Source organism: Dipodomys merriami, unplaced genomic scaffold, assembly GCF_024711535.1.
Source record: "Dipodomys merriami isolate MVZ:Mamm:240054 unplaced genomic scaffold, mDipMer1.0.p SCAF_174, whole genome shotgun sequence".
NCBI lineage: Eukaryota > Metazoa > Chordata > Mammalia > Rodentia > Heteromyidae > Dipodomys > Dipodomys merriami.
The window spans coordinates 260,048-285,217 of record NW_027203093.1 but is presented as its reverse complement, the minus strand read 5'-3'; the positions used below and the strand labels follow the sequence as shown (position 1 = coordinate 285,217).

Here is a 25,170-nt window from a genome sequence, read left to right as displayed (position 1 = left end):
GGGGACGCCGCCAAGTGCAAGGGAGCGGTGTCTGTCTTTTCAAGTCAGGTCACGGGTCACTGTGGTCATCAGAGCCTCTCCTCCTCAAGTCTAGACACCAAGGCATGCTGCAAGTGTTTAATGACCCTGATCCAAACACTGCACGCACAACTTCATGAAATCTTAGGGAACATTCCAGAACTCCACCCACACTCAACACTCAATGTGTCCCCCAAATGCCCAGCCAGCTTGACACCCACTGGACCAGAGCAGAGGCAGGGTCCTAGGCCAAGTGACCACAGACAAGTGGAATTTGGGAACTATGCAAGTGGCAACTTACACAGTCTTATCTGTGACAAAACCCACAGCGAGCCGGCACTGCCCTGGGGCTCTGACCAGCACCTTTGTCTGGGCCAACTCTCCAGTGGCACGTGAACTGTGCAAACACCAGCTTCTTCCTAGGACAAGTGGTATGGGGCAAACACACAGAATCCAGGCCCAGGCCTGCCCTGTGCAATGGTTTTGTGCCGTAGGTCCCCCGAGAATTCCACCATCGGCCCTGAAAAACAGAGCATCAAAGCAAACCCAAGGGTTTCCACCGAGGAGCAACTACCACTTCGGGAATTTTCCAGAACACGTAAATCACTAAGTGAGCTTCCTGCATGACAGTTGTCCAGAATGGTTAAGCAAATGTGCCAAGGAAGTTTCCCTCCTGAGGAGCCAAGAACAAGATGGCTTTTCCCCCAATGGCAAAAAAAAAAAAAAAAAGGAATCCCAGCTTTCAACCAGAGCGCGCAGCTACACACGCAGCACTGACATCCTCCCGCCCCTCCCAGGGGTCTCCGAGGCCTTCTCCTAAAGCCTGACTGTCCCTTTCTGACTCACAGAAAACACGCTGTCCCCTGCAGGAAGGATGGGTCAGTCAGGAGCTGCCCCCTTGCTGAGCCCCTGGGGGAAGGGCTGCGTTAGCCCCCCAAGAAGTGGAGCTGTGGGGACAAGGAGTCAGATGCTGAACGAGATGAGGGGCAGGACGGGCTCCCTCCTCTGTTCTTCCACTTCTGTGGACACTGGACACGCCCAAAATTAAAAAAAAAAAACAATTGAAGGCTGGGAAGGTGGCTCAGTGGTAGAGCGCTTGCCTTGCATGCCTGAGGCCCCGGGTTCGATTTGCTAAGCAAAGAGAAAAAAACCGGAAGTGGCACTGTGGCTCAAGTGGTAGAGCGCTAGCCTTAAGCTGAAGAGCTGAGGGACAGCGCCCAGGCCCAGAGATCAGGCCCCATGACTGGAACCCCCCCCCAAAAAAAAAAACAGCAAAAAAACAATTGAGTACATGGTCATTCATGCCTGCAACCCCAGCCCTTGGGAGACTGAGACAGGAAGATCAGGAGTTCAAGGCCAACTTGGCTACACAGTGAGAGCTCTCTAGCAGCAAGCAAACAAACATGCACCTGCCATGGTGAAGTGCCAGTGTGCCCAAGATGCACACACTCCCCAGCCCGTCTCCAAAAGTAAACACACCAAGCCACCAGGTGCCGGAAGAACTAGAACTGAAACAAACCTAACAGTACCAAGTGCTGCTGCCTAAGAACGCAGCAACACGGCCACTTCAGAACAGGCTGGCGCCCCACAGTGAGGGGCACCCACCCACCCACCCACCGCCCTCTGTGCCTGCTCCTGTGGATACACACACACACAGGAAGACACGGGAGGGCACCCAACCCTTGTCCATGAGTGGCCGTGGCAACATTTCCCACCAGGCCAAAGGCAAAGCAACCCCAATGCCCATCAGCAATCGTCCAGTTGGCAGGTGGCCACTGAGCAGCCAAAGTACAGCCTGGCAGCGATGAAGTGCTGACAGGCATTGCATCGCAGGGGGACCTCAGGAGCGCGGGCTGAGTTAAAGGGGCGGGGCGGACACCAGGGAGCTGTGCCGGAGCCCACTAATGACATCAGAGCCTGTGACTCCACTGGCAGCCACCAAGGCTCAGGGAGGGCACTGCTCCCCCATATCACAGGCTCCTTGCTGAAAATGTCTAATGAGGCAGCGATGGTCGTGAAGACTATGAACTGGACATTGTGCTCTGGTATACTTCGTGGGATAGTTGTTGTATCTCATAAAGGTGTCTTTGAACTAAAAACCCTGCCTGCTACCTGCTAACATCGTCACAGCATCTAGCACAGACCCACAACAGATGGCCATGGTGACAGACAGTTATTGAGACAGATGGTCATTTCAACAGTTCACCTCTACAACAGATCAGCACAACATCAGATTTCCATGGCGATAGCTTGCCATGACAACAGATGGCCATTGAGACAGGTGATCACTGTAACAGATCACATCGACAACGGATCTTTACTACAGTGACAGGCACAACCAACAGGGCTGGCAGCGTCCCCACCATGGTCCCACTGGCCCTCAGAGCAGCTTTGCAACTAAGCGGACTGAGAGGTGGCATGAGGCTCTGCCCCTTGCCAAGCGGGTGCCTTAAACTTACCCCACGATTCACTGAGGGTTGGCATGAGTGCACATGACACAGCGCACAGTGAGTGTGCGGGGCTGCAGCAGGGGCGATGGCACACGGGGTGTGGGCAGGGCTGAGGCGGGGAGACGGCGCCCAGTGTGTGTGTGCAGCACACAGCGTGGCATCCAAAGCACCACAGGCATCAAGGACAAGGGTGCACTGTCAGCACTGCAGAGCCCTTCCCTTCCCTTCGCTTGCAATACAAGGCAGAAGCCAGGCCATGGCATCTAAGCTCGAGCCCTTTCCCATCCGTCCTTGCAGGGGACTCCCCGAGTCTAATTCTCCCAGCCCACCGTAGGTGCTCACCTTGCTGACTTCCTCAAAGTGGTCGAGATGGCAGCCCATGAGGAAGGATGTGGGCGCCATGACGAAGTCGAGCATCTGGCGGGACAGGATGGGCACGAAGGTGTGCTGCCACTGCAGCGGGTGCAGGTACACCATGAAGCACTCTGCGACCAGCGTCAGCAAGGCCCAGTCCGAGGAGAAGAAGACGATGCGCTGCTCTGTTAAAATGCAGGTCAGGATCTGGGGGGACAACAGCGCCATTTGCACCCTCTGATTGGGCACAAGACACTTAAAACTCCATAAACCACCATCCAATACAACCAGAACGCATGTCTTCCCCAACCTCCACAATCCACTGTCAAAACCATGGCCACCCAAGATCCCACAGAACATGCAAAGCAGGGCACAGTGGCTTAGACCTGGAATCACAGCTACTTGGGACAAGAGGATCATGAGTCGAAAGCCAGCTGGAGCAAAGTCAGACCCTATCTCAAATTAAAGATAGTACCACACTTGACTAAGAAGCACAAGTTGCTGGGGTCAGGCATGCTAGAGGTATGGCTCAAGTGGCAGAGAACTGAAAGGCCTTGTACTCAGTCCCAGTGGAAAAATAAAGTGCTAAAAGCTGCTATTTGCAAACAACGTGCACCGCTGTAGAAGGCGGCTCTACGCAATAATAAACATTTCAGAGATCCTGGTTCTATAGGTTGGATTGTTTTGAGTGTTTTTGCAATAATGGTGTTTTGAATCAGAACCTTGCAGTTGCCAGGCAGGTGCTCTACCACTCGAGCCACAGCCCCAACCCTTCTGCTTGAGTTATTTTTCAGAGTAAGTCTCACACGTCTGCCTGGGCCAGCCTGAGTCACAAGTGTCCTAATTCTGCCTCCCACAGAGCTGGGATTACAGGCATGGCTCACTAGGCCTCGCTTGGCTCCACACATCTAATGCCCCATTAAGCCGTCAGCATGATGCCCCCTACCTGCAGAACCTTCTCGGGCCTGAAGCACAGCAAGGGCAGGTGAAGGTCTAGATCCACAATGGGGCTCTCGGGATCCACTCTCGAGGGAAACACAACCTGTAGCGGCTTCATGTTAAACATCTGCGGTGAACAGGACTACAGTTAGTTCAGAGCTGCTCCCGGTGGAGGCTGAAATGCCTACTTTTCCACAACCTGGTGCAGATTAGTATGTGAAACCATTCTGGAAGATTCATATGGCTGAGTCACAGAATAACAAGTCCTGCTGCCCCTAGGTTCACAGAAATGGCACACCCCTTGACTGCATCCTGGAAGCGGGGCCCCTTCCAGCTCTGCAGCTCACCAGCCAACTGCTCATTGAAAGTCGAAAACTAGCCACAACCCAGACACTTGTGCCAACTGGCTCAAGCTCTAAATGGAGCTTGTTCAAAGGAAGTATTCTTGGGGCCAGGCGCTGGTGGCTCACGCCTGTAATCCTAGCTACCCAGGAGGCTGAGATCTGAGCATCATGGTTCCAAGCTAACCCAGGAAGGAAAGTCTTTTTTTTTTTTTTCCAGGAAGGAAAGTCTGATCTCCAATTAATCACAAAAAAAGCCAGCAGTGGTAGAGCACCAGCATTGAACAAAAAAGATCAGGGACAGCGCCCAGGATTTGAGTTCAAGCCAAGGACCAGCACCAAAAAAAAAGAAGAAGTAAGGACTGGGAATGTGGCTTAGTGGTAGCATGCATAAAGACCTGGGTTCAATTCCTCACTACCACATACACAGAAAAAGCCAGAAGTGGTGCTGTGGCTCACGTGGTAGAGTGCTAGCCTTGAGAAAAGAAGCTCAGTAACAGAGCCCAGGCCCTGAGTTCAAGCTCCAGGACTGGCAAAAAAAAAAAAAAAAAAAAAAGTTTTCTGGATGATGTCATAAAATTATTAAAATTATGTATTCTAAGTATTTCCACTAGATAGCCAAAGTTCCTTTTAAAACTTGTCACTCAAAACATTTAGGCTGGAGATATGGCTCAAGTGGTAGAGCACCTGTCTAGCAAGCAGAAGGCTGAGTTCAAAACCCAATACTAAAAAGAAGTATCTTTTTAAATTTTTGTTACTATAAAGGCGATGAACAGAGAGGTTACAGTTTTATAAGTCAGGTAAAGAGTATATTCCTTTTTTTTCTTTGCCAGTCCTGGGCTTGAACTCAGGGCCTGGGAACTGTCCCTGAGCCTCTCTGTTCCCAATGCTAGCTCTCTACCACTTGAGCCACAGTGCCACTTCTGGCTTTTTCTGTATATGTGGTACTGAAGAATCAAACCCAGGGCTTTATGCATGCTAGGCAAGCACACTACCACTAAGCCACATTCCCAGCCCAAGAGTACATTTCTTTTTCTTTTTCTTTTTCTTTGGGGGAGGGGTCCGGTTGTGGGGCCTGAACTCTGGGGCCTGGGCACTGTCCCTCAGCTCTTCAGCTCAAGGCTAGCGCTCTACCACTTGAGCCACAGTGTCACTTCCGGCTTTTTTCTTTTTGCTTATGTGGTACTGAGGAATCGAACCCAGGATCTCATGCATGCAAGGTAAGCACTCTACCACTGGGCCACCTTCCCAGCCCCCCAAGAGTACATTTCTTTTTGGACAGTATCGCCCCTTCCCTTGCTCTCCTCCACTTTTTCCCTCCTATCTCCATTCACAACATAGAAGAAATCATTTTTAAAGGCCATTTTCCTAAGTGACATTGCTTTGAGATAGTTCATCAGTTCAGCTTCATTTCCCCAGAACACCTGTGCAGTCAAGACAAGGGTAGTGTGGCTCCTCCCGGGACAGCCTCCCGGCCACGCGAGGAGATGGACTACTGGACACACTCGTTCCCAACAAGTGTAACGCCCTGAACAGCTAATGCACTATTTATCAAAATGAATTTGAGGAAGGGGAAACAGGTTTTGAGGAAAGGACAAGGAGGAGGCACAGTAATGGGAGGAAGGGTGAGCAAATGCAGTCACTGTATTCAACATACACTATGTAACAAATGAGCTATGTAACTTGTGGGTAGACCACAGGGGGAATGGGGGAGAACAAAGGAAGGGGTGACAGTGACAAGACACACTGTACTTCTAACCTGACTTTTGACATTATAACCCTTTTGTACAACTACTTGATGATAACAATAAAATAAGGAAAACCATGCACCGGTGGCTCACGCCTGTAATCGTAGCTACTCAGGAGGCTGAGGTCTGAGGATCATGGTTCAAAGCCAGCCCAGGCAGGAAAGTCCGTGAGACTCTTATCTCCAATAAACCAACAGAAAACCGGAAGTGGTGCTGTGGCTCAAGTGGTAGAGCGCTGGCCTGAGCTGAAGAGCTGAGGGACAGCGCCCAGGCCCAGAGTTCAAGCCCCACGGCCAACAAAAAAAAAAAAGAAGAAGAAGAAAAATAAGGATTTCCCTGTACTCTCTACTAGTAAAGCAAAACTAGACATTCATCAAACACTTCAAAACATCTGACAGATGTCCTTTTGTGTTGCCAGTAGTAAATATCAAGATTTGAACATAGGGTTTCACACTTGCTCTGGGCTGGCACTCTACCACTTGAACCATGCCTCTACACTGGCTTTTTTCCATTTCAATGAATAACATTGTTTTGGTTGATCATGGGGCTTGAACTCAGGTCCTGGGCAGTGTCCCTGGGCTCTTTTGCTCAAGGCTAGTACTCTACCACTTTGAGCCACAGCACCACTTCTGGTTTATGAGTGGTTAATTGCAGATAAGAGTCATGAAGAAGTGGTGCTGTGGCTCGAGTGGTAGTACAGCCTTGAGCTAAAGAGCTGAGGGACAGCACCCAGGCCCAGAGTTCAAGCCCCACGACCAACAAAAAAAAAAAAGTTTAAAGAGTTTCATCAGAACTTTTCTGCCTAGGCTGGCTTCAAACCAGATCTCAGATCTCAGCTTCCTGAGTAGCTAGGATTACAGTTGTAAGCCACTGGTACCTGGCAGGAACTAATGTTTTTTAATGTCCAGAGAAGTAACAGCTTTGTGCTCCTCCCGTAAGGGTATCCTCCTTTAGTCTGAGTATGTGTGAATGTCAAGAGTCCTGTATAAGTCACTATGTCCAGTTAGATTTTAGATCTAGCTTCCACATATGAGAGAAAACATATGCCATCTGTCTCTCTGAGCTTGGCTTACCTCACTTAGCATGATTTGTTCTTAGTCAATCCATTTTCCCTGCAAATGACATAAGCTTATTCTTTCTCATGGATGAGTAGAATTCCATATTGTGTGTATGTGTGTATATGTATGTATATATGTGTATGTATATACATACGTATATATCACATTCTATATGTATGTATATGTCACATTTTATTAATCCACTCATCTGTTGTAGGGCAGTGGGGCTGTTTCCATAACTTGGCTGTTGTGAACAGTGCAGCAATGAACATAGGTGTGCAAGTGTCTTCACTACATCCTGACTTGTAATGATATGCGTAGATGCCCAAGAGTGGTATGGCACAGTCATAGGGAAGACCAATGTTTAGCTTTTTGAAGAATCTCCAAACCTCCTTCCAGAGTGGTGGTACTAGTTTACATTCCCACCAACAATGCAAGAGGATTCATTTTTTTCTCACCCCAGTTATACTGGCTACCTGGCTTCTTGCTCATTATTTTTGGTGATGGAGTCATGGAATTTTCTGCCCAGGATGGCTTTGAACTGTCATCCTCAGATCTCAAATCTCCCAAGTGCCCTATGATTACAGGTTTTAGCTACCAGACCGGGCTAATAGATGTTTTCAGAAAAGCAAAACAGCTGGGCACTGGTGGTTCATGCCTGTAATCCTAGCTACCCGGGTTCACATGATTCCAGGATTAACTCACCAGGTGCAGTGGTCCAGGTGGTGGGCTGGGAATCAGCGACAGTCTTGCAGCAAAGTCTTTGATATGATTATCAACTTCAAAGTCTTTACAGAGCTTCAGATGGGTCAATAAGCTGAAATCAAAACACAAGATTCAAGTCACAAAAATCGAAGTAGCGTGTGTGTGTGTGTGTGTGTGTGTGTGTGTGTGTGTGTGTGTGTGTGTGTGTGTGTGTGTGTGTGTGTGTGCGCGCGCGCGCGCACGCGCACGCGCGCGCTGCTCTTGGGGCTTGAACTTAAGGTCTGGCACTGCTCCTGAGCTTTTTTGCTCAAGGCTAGTGCTCTACCACTTGAGGCACTTGAGGCACAGCTCTACTTATGTCTTTTTTGGTAATTGATTGGAGATAAAGAGTCTCACAGACTTTCTCCTGCCTGAGTTGGCTTTGAACCACAATTCTCAGATTTCAGCCTCCTGAGTAGCTAGGATTACAGGTGTGAGCCTTGGGTGCCCGGCTCAAAGCAACATTTCTATTGTCATCCTCAGTGCTGAGACAGAGCCCCAGCCTCAGGCCTGCCAGGCACCGCTCGCTTGCCCTCTGCAGCTGAGCTCCACCCAGTTTTGCCCCTCAGCATTTCTAACCAGGCTGAGCCCTTCCTGGGGCCTTTCCTCCCCAACTCACAGGGAGAAGGCTGGAGGGTGGAAGTACCTGAAGGGGTGTGAAGACCTGGGAACGGGTGCGGCCATGTTGTTCCTTGCTCTAGACACTGGTCATGGGGGTCTGTTCAATGTGTGAAACAATGGCTGGATATCATGCTTTTCTGTGTATTAAGACTTCAGTATGAAATAGACTTTGGCCACCCCGAAGGAGACAGCTTGAAGAAGCTTGTTTCCAAAATGCATTCAGACTTAAGTAGATGACTTTAAGAATGGAACAGGCATAGCACACACTTATAATCCCTGCACTCAGGAGGATCACAGGCTTGAGGCCAGCCTGGGCGCCAGGGCAAGCTCTTGTCTCAAACATAATAAACAAGCCAACAAATAATGGGGGAGGAGAATGGCTCAAGTGGTAGAGTGCCTGCCTGGCAAGTCCAACCCTAGCACCATGCATGGAGTAGGAGGAGTGAGTGGGTGAGCGAGTGGGTGAGCGGCGTCCTGACGGCAGGGCAGGGAGCGGGCTGTGAAGGGGAGGCACCCGGTGACCTGTCCTCCTCCACAGCAGGGAGTCGCACAGAGGCACAGGTGTTGAGACAATGAACAGAATACTGAATCGGTGAGTTTTAGTTCAGTCCACGTAGCGCGCCTCAACCGAGTGCTAGCACCTCCAGTGTGAAATCACAGCAGCGCGAGTCCCTCTCTGGATGGGGCCACCCATGCCGCCAGGGGGCCCCGGCTCACCAGGAGAGGCAGTCCTTGAGGGCGTTGTAGTACGGGAACCTGGACACCACACACACTGCGAAGGGCACAAAGCAGCCGGCGGTGCCTGCGCTGGGCCGCGACAGCTCCCAGTGAGTCTTCCCGCTGTAGAAGCAGTACTCGTCCTGAAGAAGAGTAACGCCAGCCATCGCCCCGTCACCTCCCACAGAGGCTCAGGCGCCCCACACCCAGGCCAAGGGACACGGGTGCCCTGGGATCTCAGTGCCCCAGTCAGAGGCAGCCAGGCACACACTGCCCTGGGTGGGGTAGGGACACCTAACACCACAGGCACGCGTCTCCCTATGGAGACATGCCACGGCCACACGCCACATGCCACACAGGCCAAGGGCGATACGAGGGGATCTCAACCTGGGTGACAGCACAGCCAGGGTCCCAGCAGGGGTGCATGGGCAGGCCTGAGGGAAGGGGTTATTTAAGGCTTTGTGTAGGGAGGGAGACAGAGTCACAAACACAGCCTCAACCAGACAATACTCCCAGCTGTAATGGAAGACAAGTGCTTGGAAGTCAAAAACCAAGCACCTTGCACGGCAGGCAAACTGTAAGCCAAACACACTCACCAGTCTATCAATGACACCCGTTCGTGGAGAAATAGAAATCAAACAGGCCCACAAATAGTAGAACATTATTCAGCCATAAAAAGGAATTCAGCACGTATCAGGACATAGATAAGCCTCAGAACTATCAAGCTGAGGGAAAGAAACTAGCACAAGGCCACATATTGTACAATTTCACATCCTGAAATATCCAGAAGAAAAAAATCCAGATAGAAGGCAGCCTAGCAGTCTGCCAGTACTCAGGGGTGGGGGGGGTGGCTAGATTAGAACATGGGGTCTAGGAGGGATAAAAATGTTCTGGAACTAGGGCTGGGAAGGTGGCTCAGTGGTAGAGTGCTTGCCTTGCATGCCTGAGGCCCTGAGTTCGATTCCTCAGCACCACATAAGCAAAAAGAAAAAAGCCAGAAGTGGCGCTGTGGCTCAAGTGGTAGAGCGCTAGCCTTGAGCTGAAGAGCTGAGGGACAGCACCCAGGCCCAGAGTACAGGCCCCACGACCGGACCCAAAAAAAAAAAAAAAAAAAAGTTCTGGAACTAGTCAAGCATGATTGGTTGTTGCCTATAATCCTGGCTGGTTAGAAGGTTGAGATCTGAGGATCATGGTTCAAAGCCAGCCCAGGCAAGAAAGTCAGTAAGACTCTTATCTCCAATTAACCACCAGAAAATCAGAAGTGGAGGTATGGCTCAAGGGGTAAAGCACTAGCCTTGAGCAGAAAAGCTTAGAAAACAGTACCTAGGCACTGAGTTCAAACCCCAGGACTGGCACACACAAAAAAAGAACTGGAGCCAGACAGTGGTGGCACAACACTGTGAACACACAGTGGGTTAATCACACCATTTAAAATGGAGAATTTCAGGTATTTGATCATTCTCCACCAGGTTCAGTCACCTACGTGCAGGGGCCGGTGGTACTGGGCGACCACGCCGTAAGTTCTGTTCCCGCAGACGTCAGTGAGGACCAGGAAGTGCACGTGGTCCTCCTTGGGTTCCCAGGCCGCACACACGCCCCCTGCAGGCCAGGCAGAGAGAGGGTAAACAGATCCACCACCACCCAAAGGCCTGTGCTACCCACCAACCCCCTCCTCCCATGTACACAGATACCCACCCCATCCTCTCCCTCTGCAGCTTCTCCGCCATCACCCAAGCCCATCCAGGTGAGTGCCCAGGGGAGGGGCAGCAGATGCCTACCCCACACCTGTCCCCAGAGAGCCCCAGGAAGTCCCTGGGCCAAACTCTTGGTCTAAGGGTCCAACACCAGCCACTTGATCATTTCATAAAACTGGGGATAAAAAGAAGCCTGGGTTGGGCTGGGAAGTTGGCTCAGTAATAGAGTGCTTGCCTTGCATGCATGAGGCCCTGAGTTCAATTCCTCAGCACCACATAAGCAGAAAGAGCCGGAAGTGGTGCTGTGGCTCAAGCGGTAGGGTGCTCGCCTTGAGCTGAAGAGCTGAGGGACAGCGCCCAGGCCCAGAGTTCAGGTCCAAGACAGGCAAAAATAAATAAATAAAATTTAAAAAAATTTTTAAAAAAAGAAGCCTGGGCTCACCAGTCAGTTGGCACTGGAGCACATGGGGACAGAAGGGGGCCCTGAGCTTCTTGTTCAGTGACATAGAAATGGGAGGGGAGAGGCTCAGGCACTCTGGGACCCAACCCACCCCAGGGCGATCTTCTAACCATCTCCAAGCCCTTCAGTACTTCCTTTCCAGTCCAAGCACAGAGACCTTGCAAAGCCCCTTCTCGTGCGGACCCTGGAGGTCTATGCCTCCTGCCTTCCAGGACTCGGCTGCTGGGCACGGCGGACACCAAGTGACTTCAACTTCCCTATGGCTTTAGCTTGCCCCGACACTATCCCGCCGACGGCTGGGATGTGCCATCCTCCCCACGTGGACACATGAGCCTCTGGCACAGACACCACAGGCCCCCCCCCCCCCCACGCGGCACACCTGGAAAGCACAGCTGGGGCAAGGCAAGGAGGTCCACGCCGCCCGGGATGCTGACATCCTCCAAGTCTGGCCCCTTGGAGTGACCCTGGAGATCCCTGGGGGGCTCGGCTCGGGGCTTGTCTCTCCTCTTCCGGAAGGAGCGTCTTCGGCCCTTGCCCAGCGTGCCACTGCCGGCGCCCGCCACCTGGCTGTCCTCTCCACTCGTGAAGGGAGGCACAAACACAGACAGCACCTCTGGCTCCAGGGAAGAAAGGCTTCTGCCTCCCCTTGTCGGGGCAACCTGAGCAGGGGAAAGAAGACTGGTCAGGTGTCTGCTCCTGTTCTTCAATGTCCCCCCTACCTGGACACCCTCAGCCTCCCCTCTGCCTCCACCGCCCAGCACACAGGCCCAGTAGCTCCGCACTGCCCTGGGAAGGGGTCCAAGTGAGAGGCCAAGGAGCTCACGTCGGTAAGGACAGCAGGGAACATTCTTTTAGGAACTTACTGGACCTGGGAGCCACCAATGGCCCACGCCTGTCATCCTAGCTACTCTGGAGGCTGAGATCTGAAGATCGCAGTTCAAACCCAGCCTGGGCAAAAAAAGTACCCAGGAGACTTTTTTTTTTTTTTTTTTTTTTGTCAGCCGTGGGGCCTAAACTCTGGGCCTGGGCGCTGTCCCTCAGCTCTTCAGCTCAAGGCAAGCACTCTACCACTTGAGCCTCAGCACAACTTCCGGTTTGCTAAGTGGTTTATTGGAGACAAGAGTCTCACAGACTTTTCCTGCCCGGGCTGTCTTTGAACTGTGATCCTTAGATCTCAGCCTCCTGAATAGCTAGGATTACAGGCGTAAGTCACCCCCAGGAGACTCCTTTCTCGAAGGAACCACTCAAGGGCTGGGAAGGTGGCTCAGTGGTAGAGTGCTTGCCTTGCATGCCTGAGGCCCTGGGTTCGATTCTTCAGCATCACATAAGCAAAAAGAAAAAAGCCAGAAGTGGCGCTGTGGCTCAAGTGGTAGAGCGCCAGCCTTGAGCTGAAGAGCTGAGGGACAGCGCCCAGGCCCAGAGTTCAGGCCCCACGACCAGACCCCCCCCCAAAAAAAGAGCTGGGGGGGGGATGGGAGGGAAGATGAGAAGGGATAGGAAGGGGAAACAAAGGAGGAGGCAACAATGCTTGATAAGAAATGTACTCATTACCTTGCCCATGTAATTGTAACTCCTCTGTACGGTATTTTCACAATTAAAAAAAAAAAAAAAGAGCCAGGCGCTGGTGGCTCACGCCTGTAATCCTAGCTACTCAGGAGGCTGAGATATGAGGATCGCGGTTCAAAGCCAGCCCGGGCAGGAGAGACCATGAGACTCCTATCTCCAATAAACCACCAGAAAACCGGAAATGAAGCTGTAGCTCACGTGGTAGAGCGCTCGCCTTGAGCTGAAGAGCTGAGGGACAGCGCCCAGGCCCAGAGTTCAAGCCCCACGGCCTACCAAAAAAAAAAAAAAAAGAGTTTCAGAAGGACTTTTCTGCCCGAAGCTGGCTCTAAACCAAGATGGGCAGATCTCAGCCTCCTAAGTGGCTAGGATTACAGGTGTGGGCCAACTGCAGGGACTCACGATGCCTTTTTTAGCCTTCTGCCTGCCCATTCTTCCCCAAGTAAGATAAAGAGCATGGGCTGAGCTTTGAGCGGCTTCCCTAATTACAACGCTAACCGTGAGCTCCCTGAGCCCCGGCACTGCCTGCTGGCTTCAGATCTTCCAAAGAACATGGGGAAAATGCAGCAAGTCCGCAAGTGCGGCGTGATGGCACACACCTGCGACCCCACAACTCAAGAAGCTAAGGCAGGGGCATAGTGAGTTCAAGGCCAGCCTGGGCCACACAGCAGACCCTGCTGTCTCAAAACAAAACGTAATTCTTGAGGAAGAAGGAAATGGCTCAGATGCTAAGCTAACTGAAAACAGAAAGGTCTCAGCCGGGATAGGCTGGGTCCACAGCACGGGGAAGACAGGAGGAAGGGGAACTGCACTCTAGGAATGCAGGCTCTCAGCCAGCAGAAAAGGACAGCCGCCAGCCAACATGTTGGTAAGAATCAGAGAAACCCAGAGCCTTCCAGCACCTCCCGCACTCCCGTGGCAAGCCAGGCTCCAGCGGTTCAAAGGCTATGCTCCTGCTGGTTTCATTATTTTAAAATGCAATGAAAACATGCCATCTAGATTCCCTGTGGGAGAAGACTGCACTGCGTCTGCCAACCTGGGACTCCACCTCCACATCCCATCTGTAAACCATGCCCGGGCGGGGCCAGGCCAGGTACCACACACCAGCTCCCTGATGTGCAGGGCCTGGAGATCCAAAACCCCAGCCCCACACAGCCTGTGGTTCAGAGGAACCAGGAGCAAACACTTCCAGGGGTGAGGCCGAGAACCACAACACCCCAATCCACATAGGCCAAGAGGGCACCCCCTGTTGAAAGAGCACACCAGTGGGGTAAGGCGTGGCTCAGCTCTCAGAGTGCCAGCCAATGAGCCAAGCGTCCTGCTGGAGTCCTGGTCTGGGGGTGGGGAAGAGAGTGTATCAGGTACCGAGGGACCAAACCTACCCTGCTCCCCCAGCCCCTCCCTTCAGTGTCACCATTACTGCGATCTTCCCCTGGGCAAAACATGTGTGTGCTGTGTGCATCACAGGATAGATAGCATGTCCCAGAGCTTCCCCAGACAAGGGACCTCTAAGGCATCCAAGACACCCACCACTCCAGAGTCCCAGGCACACAGCACCTCTGCAGTGAGCAAGCTTCTCTTCCTGTGCACCCCCAGGTACACACTCAGCCCACACCCCACCAACAGAAGGCCTTCCACTGAGACAGATGGGCTCAGAGCTCCCCCTCCCGGGGGTCATCCCCTATGTAAACACCTCCTGTAGCCTCCTACCATACCTCCCCTCCCCATCCATCACCTCCTGCGGGCCCCCTCCCACCCACCCCTGTCTTTTCTGATTGGATAAGCAATACCACCTCACTTTCCACAAGGAATAATATGTACACATGTAATAAAGAGAATACTTTATTTATATTTATTGAATATTTACTTAATGGGAAGGCCCTCCCATTAATTCACCACTCAAAGGTAGCTCTACCAGCCCCACCCTGGATACTTCCTTTCTTTCTTTATGCAAATGTAAACTTGTAACATTTTTTCACAATGCAGTCATCTGACTTAAAACTGCTCCCAAGCCTTCTGAGTTCTCCTTTCACAGCTATAGTACTTCACTGTGTCAGAGTCCAGGAAGTCATCTACCCTCCCCTTTCCAAGGCACCTGGGTAGCTGTGAAAGACTCTTCACGCCAAACAATATATGCATAGTTTCACCCATGCACAGTTGCATCTATCCAACAGAAAATTTCTTGGAAATGGACCGGCCCAAGAAGAGGAGGTTTATTAGGTTATCCAGGTACCAGTGACTCAGACCTGTAACACTAACTACTTGGAAGACTAAAATGAGGAGAATCAAGGTTCAAGGCTAGACTGGGCACAGATTTGAGACCCCTTCTCAACCAATAGCTGCTACATAGCAACAAAGATGGAGAAGATCCTGATTCCTGGCCAGAAAGGGCAGAAATGTCTGTGAGACTGTATTACAATGGAAGCTGGGTGTGATGGCATGCAACTGTCAAATCAATTATATAAGAAAGCAACAAACAGAAGGACATGATCCAGGTTCCAGTCTGAGCAGGAAGTGAGACCCTTATCTCAAAAATAACTGTTTAAAAAAAGCTAGAGGTGGGCTGGGATGGCTCAGTGGTAGAGCTCTTGCCCTGCATGCATGAGGCCCTGGGTTCAATTCCTCAGCACCACATAAACAGAAAAGGCCAGAAGTGGTGCTATAGCTCAAATGGTAGAGCACTCACCTTGGGCAGAAAAGCTGAGAGACAGTGCCTAGGCCCAGGATCCAAGCCCCCAGACTGACAACAACAAGAACAAAAAAAAGCTAGAGGCAAAACTCAGTGGTACAAAGCCCTGAGTTCAACCAGTATAACCAAAATAATAATAATAATAATAATAATAATAATAATAATAATAATAATAATAATAATGCTCACTGATCACTTGGTGTCACACATCACACCGCCCTTACCCTCCAACTGAGAGGACAGGTGCAGGGCTGAGGCTATTTCCTCCTCTTCTGTCCCAAGTGCTGACTTATTAAGCTCCCACCCAATATCTATCTTTCCTGTTTTCCTAAAATAAAAACCTAATCAGAAAGTTTTAAAACCACAGCTCCCTAATTGGCTATCTCAAGTTACAGATCCAGAACTGGCCATGATGAGTGAAATACGACAGAAATCCACCTTTCCTCAGGGCTCGAGCCAGGCCAGCCGACACAGCTGCAGTCTGTGGCTACTGAGATGAATACGATGGCTTCAAGGTCTCAGGGGCCCCCTGTGGCCTGTGGCTCCTGCACTAATGGCAGAGTGGGGGCACAAGAACTACCATCCAGGATGTCCTGTTGGCTGCTGCCACCCCAGGAATGGAGAGCCAGGTGCTCACCACTACTGCCACGACAAGGTGACTCCCACAGAGGAGTACTGGGGACCCACACCGGGAAGCAGCTGGGAACATTTCTCGGCTACTCTCCGAGGAGTTCATCCCAGACCCCTCACATCGTAGCTGCCAAAAAAAGGGGGTCTCCTACAGTCAGGAGGTAGGGGAAATGTAACTCACCACAGTAACTCACCTGAGCCTCTCTTATTCTGGAATTCTGTCTTAATGCTTACCACTACCACCACAACTAAGAAAACACGGAGTTAAGGCTCTATCTTAACCTGACATTGAGTGTGTCTCATACCTCGGCCATCCTTGTTGTTCTTGGTGGTGGTGGTGGTGGTGGTGGTGGTGGTGGTGGTGGTGGTGGTGGTGGTGGTGGTGGTGGTGGTGGTGGTCATGGGGCTTGAACTCTGGGCCTGAGTGCTGTCCCTCAGCTCTTCAGCTAAAGGCTAGCGCTCAACCACTTGAGCCACAGCACCACTTCTGGTTTTCTGGTGGTTTATTGGAGATAAGAGTCTCATAGACTTTCCTGCCTGGGCTGGCTTTGAACTGCGATCCTCAGATCTCAGCCCTCTGAGTAGCTAGGATTACAACCATGAGCCACCAGCACCTGGCTGTTTGTTTGTTTTTTTTTAAGTAATATTCATATTTACTTTTAGAGCCTTAGGCATTCAAAAGAAAATTGCTAAATAAATAAATCTCAACCAGAAACCAGTGGCTCAAATCTGTAATGCTAGCTAGCTTATGAGGCTGAGATCCACAAGGTTGAAGTTTAAAGCTAACCTGGGCAGAAAAGCCTGTGAGGCTCCATCTACAAAATAGCCAATATAAAACTAGGCTAGGGCTGGGAATGTGGCTTAGTGGCAGAGTGCTTGCCGACCATGCCTGAAGCCCTAGGTTCGATTCCTCAGTACCACATACATAGAAAAAGTCAGAAGTAGTGCTGTGGCTCAGGTGGTAGAGTGCTAGCCTTGGGCAAAAGAAGCTCAGGGATAGAGCCTAGGCCCTGAGTTTAAACCCCAGGACTGGCAAATAAATAAATAAAAATAAAGCTAGGCTAGGGAATGGCTCAAGTAGTAGAGCACCAGCCAAGCAAACCAAGTGAGCTGCAAGGTCGTGAGTTCAAACCCAAGTGCCACCAAAATTTTTTTTAATTAAAAAAGTAAAATTATGTTTGGTTAATTGCAATGTTGATGGTGTCTTGTTTTGTTTTGTTTTTTGTCAGTCATGGGGCCTGAACTCTGGGCCTGGGCGCTGTCCCTCAGCTCTTCAGCTCAAGGCAAGCGCTCTACCACTTGAGCCACAGCACCACTTCCAGCTTTTTCTGCTTATGTGGTGCTGAGGAAATCAAACCCAGGGCCTCACGCATGCAAGGCAAGCAGTCTACCACTGAGCCACCTCCCCAGCCCTTGCTGTTGTCTTAAAAGTAGGAGTATACCAGAAATTCCATCTCCTCTTTTTTTATTTTTTGCTAATCCTGGACTATTTTTTCAGTACTCTTTGCCAACACACTACCAGAATTAGAGTTTAGAACAAGGGAGATTAAAGTTAAATACAGAGGCACAAAGTCTCACTTGACCTAGGGTGGGCTGCAGCCTCTTTAAGCTGGGAAAGCAGCCCTGTAAACATGCCTCTCCTCTCTCAGACACATGCCTCAAAACACAGGGAGCCCACTGCAGCCCATAGGCTGCAATGCCCACAAAGCAAACCTGGTGACACAATGAGGAGGCCGCACGTGAAAACAGGTCATTTTCTATTCTAAGGAAAAGAAGGCAACTGCCAAATAGCCAATCAGAAGGAGAGGTCTAGAGAGCAAGGAGACCAAAAAGGATCTGCTGACCTGGGGGTGGAAGGGAAAAGAAAGACAGGAAGGAGAAGCAGAAATCATTTCCATATTCAGTGATACTTTTTACTGAAGTCAAAATTGACTTGGTAATAAAGCCTAGCAGAAGAAACTCCCCGGACATTCACAAATATTTATTTGGTTATTTTGAGCAACAGATTTTCTTGGTATCAACCACTGTGCTTCCAGTACCCATTTGAATGGTAGACTGCTGTCACTAAAATAATCAGACCTTCCTCTACCTTCCAGTGTGAATATGTGGAAAGGCAACACTTGCACACATACCTTGGCTGAACATTAAGGGCACCTCTGGGGAAAATGACAGTGTCCTCCTGGGCATAGTAGATCGGAGAAAAACAGGGCCACAGAAGGGTCTAAAAAGAAAGTCAGCTTAGCCCAGTGCTGGTGGCTCCCGCCTGTAATCATAGTTACTCAGGAGGCTGAGATGTGAGGATCATGGTTCAAAGCCAGACCTAGCAGGAAAGTCCATGAGACTCTTATCTCCAATAAACTACTCAGAAAAATCTGGGAGTAGTGCTGTGGCTCAAGTGGTAGAGCACTAGCCTTAAACACAAAGAGGCTTACAGAGAGTGCCCAGGCCCTGAGTTCAAGCCCCAGGACCAGCAAATAATAAAATAAAATAAAATTGATCACTTAAAAATATCTAGGGCTGCCGGGCGCTGGTGGCTCACGCCTGTAATCCTAGCTACTCAGGAGGCTGAGATCTGAGGATCGCGGTTCAAAGCCAGCCTGGGCAGGAGAGACCGTGAGACTCCTATCTCCAATAAACCACCAGAAAACCGGAAGTGGCGCTGTAGCTCAAGTGGTAGAGCGCTCGCCTTGAGCTGAAGAGCTGAGGGACAGTGCCCAGGGCCCAGAGTTCAAGCCCCACGACCGACCAAAAATAAAATATCTAGGGCTGGGAAGGTGGCTTAGTGGTAGAGTGCTTGCCTACCATGCTTGAAGCCCTAAGTTCAATTCCTCAGTACCATATAAACAAAAAAAAGCTGGAAGTGGCACTGTGGCTCAAGTGGTAGAGTGCTAGCCTTAAGCCAAAGAAGCTCAGGGACAGTGTTCAGCTGAGTTCAAGCCCCAAGACTGGCAAACAAACAAACGAACAAAAAAGAATATCTAGAAAAAGAAAAAGAAAGAGAAGCCAGGGCTCTGGAATTAAGAAAAAAAATGAGAAGCGGAAACAAAGGGGAGAATGTAATTTCCTAAAAGTGTTGTTTTCCTGGGGAAAGAGAAGTGGGGGGGGGCTTTGGGGTGTCGACGAAGGAAAGGGAGGAGGGGCTTTGTGCCTCACCTCACCACTAACTGCAGAATGTTTAAAGCTCGAAATCTCCTTAGTCCATATTAGTCTCCACGGCATACTCAGGAGACAGCCAAGCTGGGAAATGAAGGAAATGATCAAATCGCCAGGATTTGGTCTATGACACACTCGGGGGGGGGGGGGGGGGGCGGGGTGAGTCCCCTTGAGTCAACACTTCGAGAAGAGTGGGGATGGGGGGACACCCGGAGCCAGAGGGGGGGCTATAGCCAGCGCCCCTCTGCATCGCCAGGTACAGCCCGGGTTCAGGCCCGGCCGGCCCGCGCCCCGGTCCCCGGGGAGGACGCCCCTTCCCGCACGGTTGGGCAAGCAGCCGTCGGCCGCCGCCAGCCGCCCGGCCCGCCCGGCCCTGGGCTCCGCGGGCGCGCGCGGACCACCGCAGGCCGGGGCTCGCGGTGCACCCGGGCGCCCGCCCGCGATGCGCCCGACCCCGCTCTCGGGCCGTCACCCGAACCCCGCCTCAGTTTCCCTCGCAGACCTACCTGCTCGAGGCCGCGGAGCTTGTCCTGAGGGGCGCCCACCAGCGCGCACAGCTCCAGCAGCCCCGAGGGCAGCGACAGAGGTTGCGGCGCGGCCTCCGCCATGGCCGTCCCGCGGCCCGCCGAGCACCGGGCGCTCGGGTGCCCCGGGCCGCCGGACCCGATCTCACAGCCCGCCACCGAGCGGCGTCGAGCCCGCGGGAGCTGCCGTGCGCAGCCTGTAAGGCGGGACCGGCAGGGGGCGGGGCCGGACGGGGGCGGGACTCCGTAAGGGGCGGTGCTCAGTGGGCGGAGTCGGTATAGGGGCGGGGTCTGGAGAGCAAGGACTTGAGGGGCGGGGCCTGCAGGGTGGGAGCTGGCTTGGCGAGGCGGGGACTGAGGGGGGCCGGGCCTTGGGGAGAGGTCTGAAGGGTATGGGCTGTGGGGGCGAGGCCATATGGAGGCGGGGTCTGGAGAAAGTGGACTATGGGGGTGGGGCCTGCTGCGTGCGAGCGGGCTCAGCGGGGACGGGGGCGGGGGCGGGGCCCATCGGAAGGAGGCAGAGCTGTGGGGCGGGGCCTCCCGCGCGGTCGTCTTTTCTGAACACGGAGGTGTTGTCAGGCGCACGCGCGGCCACGCCGGGCTCCCCGGTGCCCCGCCCGGCCCTCCGTCCCCGCCCCTCCCCTCGCGATCTGCGGAAGGAATGGGCGGGGTCCCCGGGATCCAGGCCACGTCACCGTCCTGGGGCTCCGCGGGTGGGTCCCGGGCCGCGCCGGCGCGCCCACCGTCCCCGCTCGGCCAGCCTCGCGCCCCGGCCTCCCGCCCGGACGGAGGCGGCTGCGTGGACGCGCAGAGACTGGTGGAGGAAGGAAGGTCAGGACGACCCGGTCCTGGTTCGCCTGAAAGCCGGCAGGACGCAGCGGGACCCGGCCCGAGCGGCGCAGGAAGCGGGGCGGACGGGCTGCTGGAAGGCGGCCAGGGGCTTCCGGACTCCGGATGGGCCGCGCCGGGCCGGGCCCTGGTGGGCCGTGGGCGGGGCCGGCCTCCTCCGGACCCGGGCCTCCGCGGCCCCCGCGGTCCCACCCAGCCCCGATCCTCCCAGGGCCTTGCCCCACCCCGCCTCCCGGGCTCTAGAAAATAGGGGCTTTGTGGATCTGGAGTGCTGGGGGAGGCCCCAAGAGGAAACACCAGCCATGGAGGGGGAGGCGCATTTTCTGGGGAGCAGCATGGTCAGGGCAAGGCTGTGGGACAGGCCCGTGCGTGTGCGCGCGTGTGTGTGAATGTGTACGTGAGTGTGCATGCTTGTGCGTGTGTGTGCCCAGCAGCTGTGTGAGTGAGCTGAGGTCTGGCCTTCTCTTCCCTCCCCTGTGGTGGGAAGGGGGGTGGCAGTTACAGTCATAAGGGTGAGCAGGGTGGGCGCTAGCCAGGGGCAAGCCTGCCCTGTTTGGTAGAACTCGTTTTCTCTTAAAAAACTAAGTGTTGGTGGCTCAGGCCTGAATTCCTAGCTACTCAGGAAGCTCAAGATCTAAGAATGAAAGACAGCCAGGACAGGAAAAAGCCCATGAGACTCTTATCTCCAATTCACCACCAGAAAACCAGAATTGGAGCTGTGGTTCAAAGTGGTAGACCGCTAACCTTGAGTGAAAGAGCTTAGGGACAACACCCAGGCCCTGAGTTCAAACCCCACAACTCACAAAAAAAATAAGGAGTTTGAGGCATGCCTCAGCTGTTAGAGTATCAGCCAGTGAGTAGAAGCGTCAGGTGCTGAGAGTCCTGATTTCAGACAATTAATAATAATAGCTAGATGTATGAAAACGGCATAGAAAGCCTCACTAAAAGCTGTTCAACAGCATGTCGTGGGAACGGGGTTGGGGGAAGGTAAATCTGATGAAAATATAAAATATATGCACATGTGAAGCATGTGAGGAGACTCCTTGGTATGTATCATACACAGGAAGTGAAGCAGGCTCTGTTGACAGCGAGTATTCAAGTCAAGAGGATGCACAGCTAACAAGGTGAATGAGGTCAAAGTAGTTTACGTTATGAAAATAGAATGAGACCAGCTGAAATTGCTTTAAGAAGAGAGAGGAAGGGAACAAGGAGACTGCTAGAAGGGGTGCAGTTGATGGGGGACCTTGCTTGCATGCATGCATGGAAATGTCTTAATGAAACTCCCCTGTGCAACTAACATAGGCTGAAAAAGATGTTTTAAGTTAGTAGTCAATAGTGATGTTTCATGCTAGCTGCAAGAAGGGGAATAAATCCGGAGGGTCATGGGTCAAAGCCAGTTGAGGCAAGAAGTTATCTCTATCGGTGAGCTGACGGTGATGTCCTCCAGCTATGCAGGAGGCCATGGGTAGGAGAATCACAGTCCAGGGTGGCACAGGGCAAAAAACAAGACCCTATGTAAAAAAGTAATCTTAATATGAAAATCTAGAGATCAGCTGGGTGTTGGTGGCTCACGCTTGTAATCCTAGCTACTGAGGCGGCTGAGATCTGAGGATCATGGTTGAAAGCCAGCACAGGCAGGAAAACTCCATGGGTCACTTATGTCTAATTAACTATTAAAAAACTGGAAGCAGCTCCGTGGCATAAGTGGTAGAGTGCTAGCCTTGAGCAAAAAGAGATCAGGGACCCTGAGTTCAAGCTCCAGAACTGGCACATGCACACACACACACACACACACAAAAAAAAAAAAAAAAAAAAAAAACCCTAATGCAGCAATGGTACTTACTGGACACTATGTTGAAAATGAACTATACAAGTTCTGGTTGGAGATGGGAAGGAAAAACTGGGAGAGAGTGAGGGGAGGGATGACATTGGCCAAAAAGAAATGTACTCATTGCCTGACTTAGGTAAGTGTAACCTCTCTGAACATCACCCTTATAATAACAGTAATTTTTTTCTTTATATCTAGTGGTGTGACTCAAATGGTACAGCCCTTGCTCTTGCAAGCACAAGGCCTTGAGTTCAAACCCCAGTACTGAAAAAATACCACAAGCACAGCTAGGAAGAAGGCACGTGTTGGTCCACACGCAACGTGGTGCAAGCTCTGAGCTCAGCATCTCACGGGGGAGCGGCTAGCAGGGGCAAATCCTTTCTCAACCCTGGGCCCGGGCCTTGCCACAAACAACGGGGAGCCCTCAGCCCCAGGGGCCCAGAGGCTGCGGAGCTGCTGCGCGCTGTCATGGGTGAAGCAGAAGTCCTTCCGCATCCCCTTTCACAAGAAGGGAAAGCAAGCCTCAGCTGGGCTCCGCAGCCGCTCTGGGGGCACTCTCTGTGCCAGGCTTGGCTGCCTTGAAGATCCCAGCACTCAGTGGGGCTACACTTGCAGGGGTGTGGAATCCACGTGTACACGATGCCCCCCCCAGGCTGGGAGACCCCCCACCCAGGCTTCACCCCATGGCCATCATTTCCCGGTGGTTAGCTCTGTGCAGAAACACAAATTAATGCTTCGTGAACATATGAAGAGAAATCATGTGAAAACTGACAAGTTTGGGGTGTCCGCGTGGGTATAGGGGTGCAATCCTGCCCGGCCCGGTCCCTCCCGTGGGTGGGGCAGGGGCGTTCGTGTTGTAATGCCAGACGGGCTCTTTGTAAATATGAAATATGTTATCAGGATAAAAAAAAAAATCAAGGCAGCCAGTGCTTGGACCTATTTCTGGAACCTATTGTGTTTAAAACAATGCGGCTTCCCCAATCCAGCAACTATCCCACACCCCAAGAAAATGACCTAGAAAGGGCTTCGGAGGTTGGAACACTGAGACAAAAAGGGAAGTGGGGCCTCCACCTCCTCTGTTACCGAGCCCGAAGGCCGGCTGTCTGAGGCCACTGGGAGGGTTTTGTCTCCTAGGAAAGCTTTTGCTTAAGGAAACCAGTAGGAATGGAATTTGGTCCGAGAGGGCGGCGGGGCCTGTGGTGTGGATCAGTCTGGGCTCTGGAGTCTGAGCCGGCATGGTGGCGGCCTACCTCATCCTCAACCTTTTCATCGTCCTCCCAGTGAGGAAAGACAGGAAGCTGTGGTCTGTCTGGGCCTTGTGCTCTGCCACAGAGGAAGAGGACGGATGTGAGAACTCTCATAGTCCATCCAGACTGGGAACCAAGACCAATAAAAATAGACCACTGCCTGTAAACGGGAGGGCACGGAGGCAGGCGCCCGCCCCGCCAGCCCAGGGCTACGAGGGAGGCTCACGCGCCCCAGGGTTATTCAAGGCTGCTCTCTGCACCAGGAGCACCCCCTCCCCTCACCTCACCTCCCCCCAGCCCCCACTGACTGGTCACAGGCTGATGCCGTCCTCCTTCCTCCGCCCAGGCTGGGGACGCAGGCCGGAGCCCTCCCTGGTTTCTGCTCCAGGACCCCTCCCGCATGCCCAGTGGAAAGGACGCAGGGGACCTGCCGGGGACTGCCTCCACCCCTCTCTAGCTGCAAGGTGGGTGTGGGCTGGAGGAGCCACCCCAGGGGAGGCCTCTTGCTCCCACTGCGGTGGCCAGGTGCTTTACATACACACACGCGCGTTTTCCTTGGGTTTGAAGTTGTTGCACACACTGGCTAAGCAGCAGCTGTACTGCTGAGCCATGCCTCTAGCCCTTTTGTGCACTGGTTATTTTGTTTTCCCCTCTACCCCCACCCCCACCCCCAGGCCTATGCCTCGAACTGTGATCTACATCCTCCTATTTCACACTTCTCATGATAGCTAAGGTGACAGGAATACAATGCTAGCCCAGCTGCTTCCATTGACATTGGGTTCCTTGGACTGCTTTTCTGCCCAGACTGCCCTGCAACTATAGCCCTCTCAGTCAGCCTCCTGCTCAGGTAGGGTGGCAGGCATGTGCCACTGAGCCCGACAGGCATGGATCCTCTCAACAGCCCTATGAGGACATGGCTCCCCATTTCACAAATAGAGCACCTGAGACTCAGCCAGGGCAGCCACAGAGCCCACACAGCCATCTGTGTCAGATCCGCAATGTGTGCCCCCCCGAAATCCCAGGCTGTACCCCTGGAGATGCCTCTCCAGGTATGACCAGAGCCCTTCCCTCTGGACGCCTAACCCTGCCCTCCTCCCTCACTGCCTTCTGTGCTGTTACCCCTTCCCTAGGGACTTCTAAAATTTGCTAAAGTGGAGAGCTGGTGGCTCCTACCTGTAATCCTAGCCACTCAAGAGATCTGAGGATCAAGGTTTGAAGCCAGCCTGGGCAGGGAAGTCTATGAGACGCTTATCTCCAATTAACCACCAAAAAGCCAAAAGTGGAGTTAAAGTGGTAGAGTGCTAGCCTTGAGCAAAAGTAAAAACAAAAATGCTCAAGGACAGTACTCAGGCCCTGAGTTCAAACTCCAGGATCAGTGCAAAAAAGAAACAAGACTTGTTTCATGGGTAACAACAGCTCCGCACTGGAAAGCCACTGCTAGGAAAGACCTGTCAGGCCGTTCCAAGCTCACACAAGCCCACTCCTGGCCTAGAAAAAGTTCAAAGCAGCTTCCTCTGATTCATTCCCACAGCAGGTAGCAATC

General features: G+C 52.4%; 1 protein-coding gene across 3 annotated transcripts in view; it reads right to left on the bottom strand.

Moving 5' to 3' along the window:
* LOC138829573 (DENN domain-containing protein 3-like) overlaps positions 1–19,914 on the bottom strand; it is a 42,490-nt gene extending 22,576 nt beyond the window's left edge. For 2 of the 3 annotated variants that reach the window (XM_070025923.1, XM_070025924.1), the window contains exons 1-7: positions 19,686–19,914; positions 11,524–11,803; positions 10,474–10,589; positions 8,991–9,133; positions 7,614–7,725; positions 3,769–3,888; positions 2,811–3,029 (exon numbers count right to left, since the gene is read on the bottom strand). In XM_070025923.1, coding sequence (XP_069882024.1) covers positions 2,811–3,029; positions 3,769–3,888; positions 7,614–7,725; positions 8,991–9,133; positions 10,474–10,589; positions 11,524–11,803; positions 19,686–19,787 — 1,092 coding nt within the window. In that variant the 5' untranslated portion in view covers positions 19,788–19,914. Of the gene's footprint in view, positions 1–2,810; positions 3,030–3,768; positions 3,889–7,613; positions 7,726–8,990; positions 9,134–10,473; positions 10,590–11,523; positions 11,804–19,685 lie in introns of those variants that run through there. The other variant, XM_070025925.1, reaches the window with a different exon arrangement.
* Between the last annotated feature and the right edge of the window lie 5,256 nt (positions 19,915–25,170).